This window comes from Hibiscus syriacus, unplaced genomic scaffold (assembly GCF_006381635.1).
Source record: "Hibiscus syriacus cultivar Baekdansim isolate YM2019G1 unplaced genomic scaffold, ASM638163v2 tig00110783_pilon, whole genome shotgun sequence".
Classification (NCBI taxonomy): domain Eukaryota; kingdom Viridiplantae; phylum Streptophyta; class Magnoliopsida; order Malvales; family Malvaceae; genus Hibiscus; species Hibiscus syriacus.
The window spans coordinates 2,282,994-2,300,523 of record NW_024062861.1 but is presented as its reverse complement, the minus strand read 5'-3'; the positions used below and the strand labels follow the sequence as shown (position 1 = coordinate 2,300,523).

General features: G+C 32.6%; 1 protein-coding gene and 1 pseudogene across 2 annotated transcripts; one reads left to right on the top strand and one right to left on the bottom strand.

The window, feature by feature from the left end:
- Positions 1-193: 193 nt before the first annotated feature.
- LOC120140223 (thymidylate kinase-like) lies at positions 194-3,646 on the bottom strand. Of its 2 annotated transcripts, XM_039155235.1 has the most exons (7): positions 3,527-3,646; positions 3,163-3,220; positions 2,674-3,030; positions 1,567-1,678; positions 1,413-1,472; positions 482-586; positions 194-374 (listed from the first exon to the last, which is right to left on the bottom strand). In XM_039155235.1, exons 2-7 carry the CDS (start codon positions 3,198-3,200, stop codon positions 258-260), a joined length of 789 nt encoding a protein of 262 aa, XP_039011166.1. In that variant the 5' UTR covers positions 3,201-3,220; positions 3,527-3,646; the 3' UTR covers positions 194-257. The 2 variants fall into 2 exon arrangements, with proteins under 2 accessions (XP_039011166.1, XP_039011167.1); XM_039155236.1 differs by lacking the exon at positions 3,163-3,220 and having other exon boundaries at positions 196-374; positions 3,527-3,645.
- LOC120140337 lies at positions 3,506-5,624 on the top strand (annotated as a pseudogene).
- Positions 5,625-17,530: the final 11,906 nt, after the last annotated feature.

The window sequence follows — 17,530 nt, the reverse complement described above, 5'->3', positions numbered from 1 at the left end:
TGGTGTGATAATTATTATGAATAATATCTTTTTGCTAATGTAGGTATTGACTTTCACTCATATGAGACTGAGTTTTAAATATCGTGCATTTTGTTAAACTCTAATTATTTTTTAAAAAAATTGTAAGAGATTTCCATGCAATTTTCAAGAAAAGACATCTATGTTTAAACATAAACATGAGTTGTACAATTTTCAACAAACACTTTGATGCAATCGCCTCATTTTAAGTCCTATGCCAAACACATCTTGAAGCTAAACTAGTAAGACCAGAGGGATGAAAGAGGCTTCCCCTTCCGGCAACTCGAGACATGTTCCGATACCATCTCCTTCACCTGTTTTTCCACATCTTCCAACGATTGGGATGCGTCTATTATCTGCAATACAAGCAACAAATCCCAAAACTATTCATCCTCCCAAACATCATGAGGCCATGCATCTTGTTGCTATTGCTATTTGACATACGATGCAGACAAACTATTACCTTCCAAGAAGAATCTTCAAGAAGTTTATAGTGTTGGGCAACTTTCTTCTGAAACTCGATCTGCTCGTATCTCTCACCTCCATACCCTCCTCTTTCGGCAGCTTTCTGATAATTATGAAAATATTACATGTAGTTTTTATATATATGTACGTATATGCATGTTAACCAATTAAAGTGTGAAGAATCATGAAGTTCCAGAATCACCAACCCAAGAATTGAAATAAGTTACAATGTGTAATGCAAACTGCATTGGCTGTTTCTGTAACTTTTATTGGCTATACAGTCGACCTCTTATAGAGAAATCCGTCTTCAAAATTCCCTTTGTTAATGAACTAAGAAGTTTCTGATAACATTATATTAGGACCATTAATTCCCTGGGAAAAGGGCACTGGTTATATATATGATATTGTCGGGGGGAAATGGAGTGCCGTAAATACTGGTTGAAAGCAGTAGATCAATCGTAATCAGATTATTTTGAGCAGGGGGCCATGTAAACCATAAAAAGAAAAGATTTGCATATATCAAACAATGAAATATTCACAGGGCATGAACAAATGGAAAAAGAAAGATTAGTTGTATATTACTCGAAGTCAGACGTAAATGTCAGACATGGCTTTGTGTCCAACACGGTTATGTTCAAATTTTTTCAAGATTTCCATGTAATTGGAGGATCCTTGGAGAACCAAATCCCCACATTGCATCCTAATATATGTTGGACTTGGACGTCAAACATAGGTATTTCAGAAAGAAAGAAAAAAGTCGAGGTAACGTTGGGCAAGTCCCTGACATAACAAACTTCAGGAAGTCTATAGGACAGAATAACCAAAATTATTATCATCCAGCCAAAAAATTCAAAACAGAGCAAGTTGCTTAATATAACCAATCCAATTCACTAGTTTTAGCAGAGAAAGCGTTTATGTGGATGACTAACCTCGGGTGGTATGTTGAGGTACAATACTAGATCAGGAGCTATTAGTCCAATCTCCGGTGCCTGTAAGGAAAGACCTTATTTTGTTATTGTGGACCATGCTAGGAAATAATTTAAGACGGAGTGGCAATTAGTACTTTCAACAGTGTGCCTTTACCTTGCACCATTCGAAATCAAGTCCTTTAGCAGATGAGAAAGCAACCCCAGAGTAAGAGTAACGGTCTACTATAAGGGTGGTTCCAGCTTTCAGTTTCATCTCCATCAATGATCTGCAAACAATGGTAGATTTACGACTTAATGTTAAATGCTGCAAACTACTATCAGAAGTGTGCATATGCAGATGACGGATTCATTAGGAGGAATATCTGAGTGGTTCATATGCATAGCACCTACAACAAATTAAACACGGACAGACAAATATGCTCATTAAAGAAGTAATGCTGTGCATCATTTTCCTTGTATCTATCACTAAAATATGTCATCAGAATGTGTCTGAATGGCTTAAGAGCCTAGAAATTTTAGAATTTCATCTGATAAATATTCAAAGATCAGTGTATTCAGGCTACTCCAATCTGGAAGTATTACTTTGCTGATCCGTGCAAAGACCAGCCCATTAGCTGCAGTGTGACCAATCAAAAACACATGAACTTAGTCAATGGATTGCCTAAACCCAACTATTGGCAAAGTTTCTCAGACACTAAAACAAAAAGTGTATAATTCTAAGCTAGGCACCTAGGCCAAGTTCGTGCAGTGTAGGTAAAAGTATAATCTTTAACAATAATGGCAAAGAATACAAGTTCCAACATAAAAAATTGAACCAGACATCAAAACTTCAAAGATCGTAAAATTTGTTGAGAAATGCAGTATTGCAAATCCTAGAAGAAGACCAAGATAATAAGGAGACGGGGAAGCTCAGTTTGAAGGATTTTCCTCCGACCAATATGGCTAACAAAATTTCTAATGAAAAGAATTAAACCGAACACTAATAAACTTCAAAGATTGTGCAAACGCTGGTAAAAAGTGTCAGATTTGGGTATGAATCTGACACAAGTATCTTCCTTGGAGAGTGATATTCCAAAATTCATGTTAACAAATGTGTCTGATATGATACTTCAGTAGACATCAAGAGTCGTAGTAACATGTAAGTACGACATATCTATAAAAAACATGAAAACAATCATAGACTATATGGTACATGTATTTCCGACGGGCAAACATTTTTCTAAAGCACAATATAATGCACTGCAAGAATGAGAAAACAAACCTCTTCTCCCACCGATTTGCACTGAAAAGTAGATGGATTGTGTGGTCATCCAACTGCGATTTATTACTTAGATATGCCGATATCATCTGCCCAACACTTGTCGTTCTGTCGGGGAATCGCCATAACTCGACTGAATGCCCCAATCCCTCCAAATATAGAAGCATCCTCCCACATTGTGAAGTTTTACCACTACGATCCAGTCCTTCAAAAACTATCAAGGCACCTCTAGATTCATTGCTTGCATCCATCACGCTACAATTAGTACCATTATCCATTCTAATCAACCTAACCGAACACTTGCACAAAAGATTTGATCCCAAATTCAATGACCTCCTCACTGCCAAAGCTCCAAAATTCCTGAAATCCAACAACTAGTAATATAATTAAAGTCTCAAATACATGCAAAGTGAAGAGCGTATTTGATAAACTATCAATTTGTGCAGACAAAGCTGGAGTACAACAAATAGAAAAGAAAATGTAAATACTTAGAAAGACTTAGAAACTGTAAAAGTGCAGGAACGTATCATGCCCTTAATAATGCTACAAACTGCAATCAATAAAAACACAAACAATGTAGTAATATGATGATGATACTTGAAAGCTTATGAATAATTCAATTGCAATTTACTAAAAAAATTCAGCTAACTTGAGCTAAGCATAAATAATCTGCTTGAAGTTGAGCATAGGGATCAATTCATTTTATTAGGTAAAAACGCCTAATAGAGCAATTAAATCTTTATAAAAAAATTTGGAGAAAAATCTATACAAAAGCAAACACTCGTAAGATTAAAGAAGAAAAATTTATAAAAGAAGCAAACAAAGAAAAGAGGAAATGGGGAGAAAGTGTAAGTACCTGAGATGAAATGCAAGAATTAAAGAGAAATTGAGGAAAGGGTTTTGAGGGAAAACTATGGAGACTTTATAAAAAGTATAACCTTTGCCCGCGCAAGTCAGAAAGACCAAAGTATCCCCCTTTGACCCAATTGCCAAATCCTCTCTCTTTTAATTCGGCTTGAAATCAATTATTTAATTTTATTTTGAATAAAATAAATAACTCACTACTTTCTAAGATATAATTGAAGAAAAATATATAAAAATAAGATGGAAAAAATAGCTCAATAAAAAAACCAGACTCGCTTAAAATTGAAATTTGAAACCCTATAAAAACCGCGAGTTCAAATTACTTGATCCTTTTAGCCAAGATCAAGGAGTATTTAGTGCTATAGTATCAACTTGTTTAACACACAAGAATCATTTGAAGAAAGAGGGGGGAAATGGCAACTAACAGGAATGGCTCTATTTCTCTCACTTTATCTAATCCTCGAGTGCTTGATTGTTCTATCTGCTTTAAGGCTTTGACTATGCCTGCTTATCAGGTTGGTTAGTCTTGATTTATTGGATATGGGTCTTCTTTTGTTGGGTGAAAAATATTCACATTTTCTGTTTATTTTCTTGATTCTATGAAGAAAGGATTGGATTTTGAACGTGGGCTTTAATTTAGGGGCGAGAAGGTTGTAGATTTCGTTTCTCGATTTTACCATAGAAAAACCTTGGCATTGGGTTTCTGTTTTGGAATGCTTAAAATTTGGTATAATGCTTGATTTTGTGACGAGTTCTTCACATTCATATTGTCTCTGAAGATTTTGAGCTAGTTATTGATGCAAAGTTTTTTCACTATGTGTTTGGGTTTAAAAAGAAATGTTTTTACTAAAGGTATTGGATTCGAACAGTTGTGTGGTTATCATACTTAAATAGTATATACCTTCTAATTATCTTAGACTACTCAAAAATAAATTGGGCGTAATTGTCGGATTCTTATTATCAGTCTGGAATTTGTTAGGATAAAGAAAATTTAATACTTCCCTAATGTTTAATGATGAACTTTTCTGGAGATATGTTACTGACTTCTGATCTGCAACAATGGCTGTAGTTTCGAAAGTTTTGTCATTTTTTCTTATGTAAAATTGTTCATTTTCCTTTCTATCTTGAGAGGCTTTTGGTTTTGATTGATGGCACACTTGAAGTTAATGGAATCAGATAGTGTTTTTTTGGGTACTTTTGCAAGTACATAAGTTGTTCTTTCATATGTTAAATGAATCCTAAGAAGTTGTTTTATGTTCGGTTGGCAATTCAGTGTGAGAATGGGCATTTAGTTTGTTCAACCTGTTGCCAACAAATTAGGGATAAATGTCCAACCTGTGCTAGTCCGGGCAGCTATAGTCGCTGCAGGGGGATCAAGAAGGTTCTGGAATCTGTCAAAATGTCCTGCCAGAACATGAAGTATGGCCTATGGGTGCCGAGAAGCAGTCAGTTATAGTAAGAAGCAGGAACATGAAAAGTGGTGTCCTTTTGTGCCATGTTCATGCCCCATTGCTTACTGCAACTTCGAGGGTTCATTGGAGCAGTTACGCAGACACTTCAATGATAAACACAAGAAGTCTGCAAAAGGTTTCATATACAACCGCCCAGTTTCCATTACCTTAGGAGTTGATGAAAAGTTCCTTATTCTTCGAGAGGAGACGGATGGTTCTTTGTTTATTCTCAGCAACAAGGTTGAAACTCTGGGAAATGTAATCACTTTGAGTCAGATCGGACCCTTCATGGAGATACGTTCCTCGTACGAACTAACCGTAAAAGATGAGGTGGATAGAAGATGTACCCTTAGATTGCAATCGTTAATGAGAAGTACACCGAAATGGGTTGATAGCCCAGCTTCGGTAGGGTTTCTCTTGGTTCCCAGTCAGTTTTCTTGCAATTCAAGGCAGCTCAAGTTTATTCTGCGCTTTCCTAGTTAATCTTGGTGAATAAAGTGGTAAGCTCCAATTATAGCAATTGACAAAGCTGATTTTCTTTTCTTTTCTTTTCCATCATATAAGACTTTGATAGGCCTGCTGTTATTAGAACAGGGAAACTTGGATGCATAGGAACTTCAAAAACAAATGTGTTGTTGCTTTTAGAGAATATATCCTTGGGCAGGAGGATCTAGGGGAGCAGTTGGGGCACTTTTTCCCTTAGACTTTTATAAATTTATTCAACTTAACATAAAATCTCTACATATATACACTTGATACGTCTCCAAAAATCACTACATCATTTCCAAACTAATTCTATCCGAACCCCTTCGGTATGGGACATCTGGGCACATACCCAAGTTATACCCAACCCATACGTATTTTGAGAACATATTAGATACTTGAAATGACATTGGGTTGTCGTGCCCGTGCTTCATTTGTAGAATTAAACTTTAAAGTTGTTGAATTGAACACAAATATAAACAAATCATACATGATAAAAGATTGTTGCTCCGACTCCTCGTTTTATTAAAATATTAGTATTTGACACCTGTCAAGTGCATATTGGGAAATTAGTGCAGGAACAGAACACTCCAAAATATATGGAAATAATGTGACACATATCCATATACTCTAAATGCTTATAAAGATAGCTTACGGTGAGTTCCTAAGATTGCCCTCTTTATCTCAATAAACCATTTCAACTTACTACCAAAATGCATTGTATTAGGTCCGGTTCGAGGAACCGAAAGTATAAGGCAAATCACAACGTATCCATAACGTAATTTCTAAAGGTAATTTTTTATGGTTCACTAACTATCAACCAAATATGATTATTTGGAATGTAAAACAGTTTTTTTTAGAATGTATTCATACAAGGGAGGTAAACGAGCGGAGTTGAGTTTGATTATTATTGATTTCGGTTTGACTCGAAAAGTTTAAAGTCAAGTTTGATTTAACTCGAAAGCTCGCGAGCTTAAAACTATCACACTCAACATGAGCTCAAAATCAAAAATTGAAGCTCGATTCGAGTTCGAAAAAACTTACACTCGAAACATTATCAAACTTAGCTTGATTTAAGCTTGAACTCAAGTTCGGTTTAAGCTCGAACTTAAACCTTAAGTACATAAAAATCTTATATTGTATTTTTTTTATTAAAAACCAATGTATAAATGTTAATATTATTTATAATTTAATTTAGAGTTAATTGTATCACATGTCCTTAATTGATCCCTAAACTTTTAAATATTTCAATTTCATCCTCAAACTATGAACTGCATTCTAAATTAATCCCCAAATTTTTTGAGCAATTTCAATTTCATCCCAAACAATAAATATATATTAATCACATCCCTTGATAATAAAATCGTTAGGTCAAGTTATATTATTTTATGTTTCAAAAAAAACTTTATGTTAAACTATGGTTGAAACTAATTAAATATTTGGATGAAATTAGAATATTCAAAAGTTTGGAGACCAATTTAGAAAAAGAGTCACAGTTTAGGGGTGAAATTAGAATGTTCAAAAGTTTAAGGACTAATTTAGAATGAGATTCATAGTATGAGGATGAATTTGGAATATTCAATAGTTTAAGGACCAATTTAAAATGAGGGTAATAGTTTGGGGACATATAATGTAGTTAACTTTTAATTTAAGAAATTAAAAGAAATTAATATATTAAAATTTTGAATTGATTGAAAGCTTTTCAAATCACATATCAAATAGTTTGTTTTGACTCATTAAGAATTTGAATCAAGTTTATTCAAATTAAATGTTGATTGAATTTTAACCGAATAAATTTTGAATAACTTTTAATATGTTTTATATCATTTACAACCCTAATCCATACATCCAGGGATGGATCGATGGGGGGTAATGTCACCCCCTAAAAAATTTAAATTCTTTTATATTCTAATTTTTCTTTTATTTTCAATTGAATATCCAATTTCATACCTCTTGAAATTTTATAACTTCACATCCCTAAAAACTTTTAATATTATTTCTTAATTTCGCTGACCTGAATTCTTGGTCCGTCACTGCATACACCGTCACCCAATCTACAAACATTTCGTGAAGCCAACTACAACATTCCAATTCGCAAACAATACATTTAAGGCAAAAGCTATACGCAAACAACACACAAGTGGGTCATACAATCCAGTTCAGATATCATATAATGAGTATTGCTGGTTATGCCATGTACCCGAATAGGATTCAAGTTAATATTAGACAAAAAATACATCCGTTTAATGTGATTGTGTATTTTTTTTTTCTAATGTGGTTTTCTAATTCAGAAAATAAATTTAATATTATCTCTTGATCAATGTTTTTCGTTGTTGACTGTTACGGTACTGAAGTGACAATTCACGATGCTGATGTGATATTCACGATGTTAATGTGATTGTCTATAGTGATTGATGACGTGACGGATGACATGACAAATGAATTAAATAATTTTTTTGGTATTGTTTGAGGCCAAAATGGTTTTTTAAAGTTCAGGGATTGTTTAATTTTAAAAAACAAACTTTATTTTAAATTTGAAATATAAAAATATTCAAAAAATAAAGTATAAAAATACTAAAAAAATTATTTAAAAATTAAATATTTATTAAAACACTAAAACTATTATTAAAAAATTCAAAATAAATTAATATATCATAACCTATAAAATGATAATTTATAAATTATTAAAATATTAAAAATAATTTTAAAAAGATATATTACACATAATATATACATTTAATATATAGTGATATCATCGACACTTATACACAATATTCTTACTCACTCGATTAGTTAAAACTTACAAATTTTGCATCTAAATACAATTAGAAAACATAGTAAATTTCCATTAATCCGAAATTTGTATTTCTTGACTAATTTAAATATTGCAAGCATTGATTAGTCCAATAAGAATACCTTGTATAAGTGTTGATGATATGACTATATGTTTATATATACATATGTGTGTATAAATATTTTTTTAGATTTTTTTAATTTTTTAATAACTTATAAGTTAACATTTTATAACTTATGATATATATACTTAATTTATTTAATATTTTAATATGAGTATTTTTATATTTAATTTTTTGAATATTTGGATATTTTATATTTAAAAATTAAAACTTAAAATATTTAAAAAAATAATTAAATATGTACCGTGAACTTTTTTAAAAATTAATTTAGCCCTAGAATAAAATAAAAAGAAATTAATTTAGTCAATTTATCACGTCAGCATTGTGAACTGTCATATCAGCTTCGTGAATTATCATATCAGCACCGTAGCGATTAACGACAAATAACATTGATCAAAGGATCATACTTGATTTATTTTCTGAATTAAAATGTTGCTTTGGGTGAAAAAAATAAAAGTCACATTGGTTTTTTTTTAAAAAAAATATAGAGGACTCAAGTGCCTTTTTACCTTAATATTATATCATATTCGATACATTTTTGGCATAAGGAGGACTGAGAAGTGTTGATGGATGATTCAAATCAATATCATCGTCCCAAATAGGAATTCTAACAGTTAGAAAACTAATACGTATTAGAACCAAATATTTGCACATGAACTAGAGAAATTTGCACATGAACTCGTCAAACAAATCCCACAAAACCATCACAAATAGAACTTTGCAACAACTCAATCATATAATAATGATCCAAAAATTCACAATCTGAATTAATATAACATTGTAATTATTCATTATATATTTAAGAATAATTGTAATAATATCACTTTCTATATTTTTTCCAATTAGGTCTTTATTTTATTTTATTTATACATATTTAAGTCGGGTCGAGTCGAGTGCAAATTTTGATCTAAAAATCGAGTCAAATTTTAGGTCGAGTGAGACTCTCTTAAACTATGGTCGAGTGCATATGCAAATAGAGTGCTTCAATTTTCAATTTTCGAATCAGGTTCGAATAGGCCAAAGATCCGACCCGACTCTAAGTGCGAGTGTGTCTAGCGGAGAAGAGCAAAAAGAGAAGAGACTTGATTCAGCAAAAAGCCCTCAAATTATATCATTTTCTAATTTAAGTATCTAACTTGTTTATTTATGGAACAGGTTACCTAAACTATAATTTAGTTAGTGGGATTACGGCCAACACCATACCAAAGCCACAAAGTTAGGTTTTGAATCATTATTTGAGGTGTGGTGGATGTTGGCTGCTAATACTGCATTCATACTATATGCTTCATATTGGTACGTAATATCAAGTTTTATAGAACATTGTTCCTCTCATATTTGATATAAATATCATTTAATTACTTTTACATTAAGCCTTAATTATTACAACAATGTGGTTGGAATACTAATGTTTTAAAATAAAGAAAAGCGTATATCACATGGTATGAGCTCCAATAGCATTGCCGGAAATGTCTTTGTCGGAGTTGAGTAATAGCGTTCAAAAGTCGAATCAAGTTACAATTTTAAAATATATATTTATAAAGTTAGATATTTGGTCATCACAAATTTGTATTCTTCAATAGGTGGAGTTATAATAAAATCTAACTTAATTAATAATTATAATTAAAATTAAAATATAACAAATCTCCTCATTAACTCAAATTTCATCAAAAAAAATTAATCTTCAATTATTTGAATCTTTATGTAAGTCATATATCAGTTGAAGCTCTGCCACCAAGTCTTCAACAATTTCAATTCTTACACAACGTTTATTCAAGCAAGAGATTACTTCTTATAGTAAAAGAACAAAAACTCATTTTGCATGTCTTCAACATCGTAAATAAAAATCTAAAACAACAAAATATTTTAAAATTTCAAAGCTCAAATCATAAATCACGACTCCACTTATTAAAAATTTGTAATAAAAAAATAATCAAATAAATATCAATGTAAAATAAAATATACACAAGAGGCGAGGTTTTACGTGGTTAAATCTTATCTACCTTCACGAATAAGAAAAATAATAATTCACTATAAACATAGATATTACAAAAGAAACAAATACATAATTTAATAAAAAAATATTGATGTATATTAAAAATACAGACGCGGTAGCATTTTTTTTGTTTATTTTATTAATTGATTAATATGATTTTTCCTTTTTAAGAGAGAGAAATTAAATACTTGTAATAGATAATGATTGATGACTAATAAGCTTTACCTAAAAGTTTATTCGATGTTCCAACCGACAAAAACACTCTAATTTATTTATTATTTTGAAAAAGAAATCAATTTGTGCAATCCAAAGTGGAAGAGATTATCTGACATCATATTTCTTTTTTGAGGAGATTATCTTATGTGATATAAAGACATAACACTCACGGTAAGTAAACGCATCCAAACTTCAATATTCAATTCAAGTTGAATTTGGAAAATATAAATTTTAAATTGAGTTAAAAGTTAATTTGATTATTCATCTCATAAGTAATATCAAGCATTTAAAATTTAATTTAAAAATCATGATTTAAAAATTAATTTTCAACCTAATTTCATAAACTCATATTTTTAACTTTTAGGCTAAAATTATATTTTTCTTAATTATTTAATTTTAGTTTACAACATAATATCTAAAATGTATATTTTATCTATTTAAAATAATTTTTTAAAAGCAAAACAAAGTTGACACATTTATACATTTGTTCTTCGATACTTGCATATTATATCAATATAATAATCTTAATTTTAATTTAATTACCCTCCAATCCGGAGATGTTACATGTTAACAAATTATTATGACACATTTTCAAACAACATGTGTCACCATATGATTAAAAAAAATGTTATCCAAAAGATTTGAACCTGAAACCAAGTGTCCTTAGTCACACTTCAACCGTTGGAGTAAATGCCTCATTTGTTATTAAGTTGAAAACTTTTTTATATTTTTTGTTTTAGATTATTTCACACACGTATATTAATTTATTGAAATAAGTCTAATTATATTTCTCTCTCTCATAAGTGTGTGCATATATATATAGTTAATGTAAAATTTAAAAATAAAAATGAGTATAATATTTTTCTATTTTTAGATTAAATTAATTTTTTTCTTTTTCACAATTATTTTTAAATGATTATAAATATAAATTAAATGAGAAATAATTAAAAAAAATTGAAGACAAAAAGTTAAGATTCAGATTATAATTTTATTTTATGATTTAAGTTGTTTTTATGATTATGGATTCTCTAATGATTTTTTAATATAATTTTTTTAATACATTTCATATATAGTTATTTAAAGATAATTATGAAAAAAATTAATTTAATTTTAAAATATAAAATTATTAAACTCGTTTTTATTTTTAAATATTGTATTAACTATAATTTAATATATATGTGTGTGAAATGTAATTTATTTATTATATTTGTTTTAATAATTTAATATATATGTGTATGTATGAAATACAAAATATATAAAAGAGTTAACAATTTAATAATATACTGAGTATTGACCTCGGTAGTTAAGGTGTGCCAGGGACACTTGTGCTCCTTGGTTTGAATCGTTAAATCATGTGGTGACATAACTTGTAAATATGTCACAATAATTTGTTGACACGTGACACCTTAACCCTTCAATTTTTTAAATTAAATTAAAATTAGGATTAAATTATTAGAAAATATAAATATTAAAGACTAAATATATAATTATGTTAATTTTGTTAATTGACACGTCACCATCTCTATTAAAAATTAACGATCAGTAGTTTGATTGTAGCATTTAAATAGTCAGATGGTGTGATTGATTAAATCAAAATATCGATAGTCAAAATGAAATCGAACAATAATTAAGTAGACACTCCTGTAGTTTACCCTATTTTATTAGATGATAAATTATATTTGTGAAATTTATATAAAGTAACTTGATAATTACATATTTAGTATCTAAACTATTAATTTTATTTTATTTTGGTACTTAAACTTTATTTTTTTTTAAAATCATACATAAAGTTTAGTTTATATTTCATTTTGGTATCCAACTGTTAAAAACTTCACAAAACTAGTGACATTGTTTTTTTCTTAATGATGATATTGCATTACCTTAAGTTTTAAATGGTTTGGTACTAAAATGAAACACAAACTAAACGCTAAGTATGATTTTAAAAGAGAAAATCGTCTCAGTGACCAAAATTCCCATATAATATACGATTTTAACCAACTTTTTTTGGATTTGCCAAAATGACCAACAAAATCGCAACGCGATCGCTAATTCGCAACGCGATCTCCATTATCGCAAATTCGCGTTGCATTTCGCGTTGCGATGGTCTACAGTGTCATTGCGATTTTCCCAATTCGCAATGCGAATAAGTAAATCGCAACGCGAATTGGGAAAATCGCAATGCGATACTGACTATCGCAATGCGATACTTACTATCGCAATGCGATAATACAAAATCGCAACGAGATACTGACTTTCGCAACGCGATTCTGACTTTCGCAACGCGATAATACATAATCGCAATACGATTTTCAAAGCGCCATTAGTATCCTGGCCAAGTATTTTATTTTTAAATTCCAAACACGAATATTAATATATTGGAACACTGAACCGTCCACAGTATATCCCGTAATCGTAACTCATAACCTAAAACCTAAAATCACAACTCAGTCCCATCTCCATCTCTCACTCTCTCACCCATCTCCGACGAAATCCGTCCCCATCTCCGGCGAAATCCGTCTATCTCCATCTCTCAGAGCCACCCTCACAATCAGAAATGGAAAATCAACCAAATCAACCAACGAGGGTTAGTTTTTTTAATTATTTTCTTTTTGAAATTTTTGTATTATTATTAAGTTTTTCATATTGAAATTGATGATAAGTTTACTGGTAATTTCAATAATAGATTACCATTTCACTTAGATTTCTTATTAAATCAACCGAGAATCGCAACGCGAAATGCAAATCGCAACGCGATTTTAGTTTCGCGTTGCGATTCTCTCGTTGCGATAGTCAAATTCGCGTTGCGATAGTCATTTTCGTGTTGCGATTTTCATTTTCAGAAACTATTATTCTTCTGCAAATTGAAACTTGAATGAATTGCATTACTTCAACCAAAAAACAAAGACAAATACGAAATTCACAGTGTTGCAAATTTAAGTTTGAAGAATAAACTACTACTCTTTATGTTTATTATTGTTTTTGGTATATCTTCACAGTGTAGTTTTTGGTATATCTAACTTAGTATGTTTATTGTTTTTGTAGAACTTTTATTCGGCTCAATTGACCTTAAGAAATAAAGTCAGTCTGGCCAAAACAATTGCGTCGAAGCTTTCACATGCACAAAGAAAAATGTTTGAGGATACATGCTTCGGGCCATGGCTGAAAGTACAACATCCCGGTGGAGATGCGATGTTGACACACCTGTTTCTTCAAACCATGACTAGCGATCTACCAGAGACTATACAACGTCGTGATGAAGAGATATGGTTTGATTTTCCACCGGCGTATACGTGTTTTGGGCGGGAGGAGTTTTGCTTAATCACCGGTCTACGCTTCGGACACGATGATGTAGGTCGGTACACTGGACACATTACTCGCCCATCATGGCTATCCCGGGTTTTTCTTGAGCTGGAGAGGCCGAATCTACACGTAGAAGACCTTACAAGATTGTTGAATAAGAAAGATGGTTTTACTCGGATGGATGACGTCGACGTTGTCCGAGTATGCCTTCTAATTCTTTTGCATGCCCGCTTTTTAGGTAGAGAGGCCAGACAACCTATTCCAAATGATCTAATCAAATTGGTAGAAGACCTAAATATGTGGAACCTGTTTCTGTGGGGCTCGTATTTATGGAAAGCTATATGGAATAAGTTATCGTCTGCCTTAGATGATCGAAAAAGTTTGCATGGCGATGGTTCCAAATACACTTTGACAGGCTTTATTTGGGCCTTTAAGGTAAGAATTTTTATATAATGTTTCCAAAATTATAAGTAATTATTTAACAATTACTAATGTTTGTTATTATATTGTTTGTAGATTTGGATATTTGAGGCCTTTCCCGCCATGAAGACATATGCAATAAAAACTTCAAATGATATTCCCAGGGCTATTTCCTGGAAGAGGAAACGGACCTTGCAATGGGAAGATTTAATACGGTATACGACAATAAATAATGTAAGTTAACATAAATACTACCATATGTTTATAAACAAGTTATTACTAGTACACGTTTAACTTTGTTTGAGCTTTTATATTGTTAGGAGGCCAACACTCCTCTACAAAGGCTAACACCCACGGAAGCTGAGCTTGCCACTGATTGGTGGCAAGCTAGTAAGCATTTTTTTGATGGAACGGTTGATGAGCAGCCTCCACTTCGGGAGCCATCACCTCGCCCAAAGCTATCATCTCACCCAGAGCCATCATCTGATCGACCCGACTATACACCTCCACAATGACAGCCATCACCTATTCTGTCACATCATTGAGCCTCTTCTCCACCATCACCGCAAGATAGGCGACCGACAAAGATGCCACGACGTTTATCTCCCTGTTCTCCACCTCCACCTCAACGGGATGAGTTAGGGGAGTTACGTGATGAGGTCAATGCCTTGCGTGAGGAGGTCGGTACTTTACGCAAAGACGATGGTGCATGGCGTGTTGAGGTGTCTACATTACGTGGTGAGGTAGCCGTTCTACGTGAGATGGTAGCATCGTTGCAGAATGAGGTTCATACTCTACGCAACGAGGTAAGTTTAAGATTTTTCATACTCGTAATTCATTCGGTTGCTGCCAATACTGCTAAACTGTTTTTGTTAGTATTTGTTTTTGGTTTTGTTTTTGTCTTTTGGTTGAAGTAATGCAATCCATTCAAGTTTCAATTTGCAGAAGAAGAATAGTTTACTTGAGCAACACGAAAATGACTATCGCAACGCGGAAATGGCTATCGCAATGCGAAATGAAAATCGCAACGACAAAATCGCAATGCGAAATGAAATCGCAACGACAAAATCGCAACGCGAAATGAAAATCGCAATGCGATTTGTGTTTCGCGTTGCGATTTTGTCGTTGCGATTTCATTTCGCATTGCGATTTTGTCGTTGCGATTTTCATTTCGCATTGCGATTTTGTCGTTGCGATTTTCATTTCGCATTACGATAGCCATTTCCGCATTGCGATAGTCATTTTCGCGTTGCGATTTTAAGTTTCGTGCTGCGAAAGTAAACTATTCTTCTTCTGGAATGTTTATATATGTTGTCCTTTTAAATGTTTATATAAGTGCTTACTTCTGGAATGTTATCTGAGCATTTTGTGAACTATGATAGAATAATGACTTGGGTGAATACAATGCTAGTTTGAAACATATTTGTCTTTGTTTAATATCATGTCTGTTTATTTACTGATTTATGTATTAATTTTTTTTAGCGGCCTGATAAGGTGGATGCTTTACGTCGGGTTTTCCTTGCACGACGGAGTTCACGCATCAGACGGCGTGGACGTGATATTACGTCTCCGTTAACCCCAATGGTGCGAAGACTCCGCAAGAAGAAGCCCGACTCACCTGTCATCCCTCAAGAGTCCCCTCCAATCGTTCAAGAGGCCCCTATCCTCCCTCAAGAGTCCCCCCCACCGTTCAAGAGGCCACTGTCATCGTTGAAGAGGTCCCTCTCACCATTTCAGAGCCCGATTCACATGGGGTAATATATCGAAGTATTGAGAAACCCCCACCGGTTCCGGACATGATGGATGAGAGTTGGCTCTCGTATGAGTTACCGGCTAGTACCCTTCCGGTATCTGAAGTGGAGAGGAGACAACTACCGGAAACAATTGTGGATAATACCCTTTGGGCTAAGACCGCAGTTGATTTTTATCTACATGAGCGGAGCCAAGGGTGTTACACTGACATAAGCAAACTCAACGATGAAATGTTTTTGTTGCTTGATCGGTCTTGGTGGGGTGTGCTATTAGGGGTTGAAGACAGTGGCTATTTCGATGGGGAGGTAAGTATTATATTTGTCTTATATATGATTTTGATTAATTTTTTTAAAAATTAATGTAATTCACTAATATATGTATTTTTTTGTAAAACAACATATCGATGTGTGGGTGTCACGTCTACTAATAATAAGGAAGCTTAGGAAAAATAAAAAAAAATCGCGATATACAATAATGCCGGCGGCTTTTCACGCAGTTCACTTGAAGAATCAACGAGATGAATCATTTTCGTTGGGCAACGGACAAGCTAAACTTTATCCTGCATGGTGGGAGGTCGATACGGTTAGTGTTTATTATTAAAATTTTTTAAAGGTGTTCATAAATAAGTGCGCAAATAAATGAATTATTATTTATGATTGCAGGTGTTTATCCCTGTTTTGGAACGTCGTCATTGGCTTCTCGTCCAACTTCAGCTCCCATCTCTGAAGATAATAGTGTATGACAGCATGATAAATTACATATCACTGTCTGATTTGAGAGATATGATCAAGGGATGGAGCTCTCATTTGGCTAAATTCTTGGATGGGATTAATTATTGGACTCATTCTGGACACAAGAAGCCAAAGAAGTTCAATGTCACAGTTGTCAGAGACGAGACCGCGCCACAACAATCGTCGGGAGCCAGAGGGGATTGTGGTCCTCTCGTATGCTTGTGCTTGGCGCGTTTGACGACGGGAAGCACAGAGTTTTTACCTCCCACCGATAGAGATAGAGCTGCAGTATGCTTGTGGTTTCGACATTATATGGCTAGAGCAATATATTCGAGACGCTGCCTACCTGCATCCGCCTTATGAAAGTGTCCATTGTTAATTGGTAAGTCAAATGCAAGTTTTGTTAACATATATACTCCTTTTGGTTTGAAAATGTTTGGTTAAGTACCAAGAATTCAATAATTTGCTGTTTGTAGGTTTTAGATGTGTAGGAAGTCTTGTTTGAGCAAATGTTTGGTTTCTGCAGGTTAATCCTTAAGTGAGATGCGTGAAATGGATGTACGGGGTCACAAAGTTGTTGATTCATTGATTCAATTATTTATGAAGAAATAAGAATTATTTTTTTTTATTTTTTAATTTATTTGTAAAAGATGATTTGTAAATGTTGATTTGTTTAATTGATGTGTACATAATTCTTATTTGTGCTTGTTTAATTGATTGAAATGTAATAGTTGA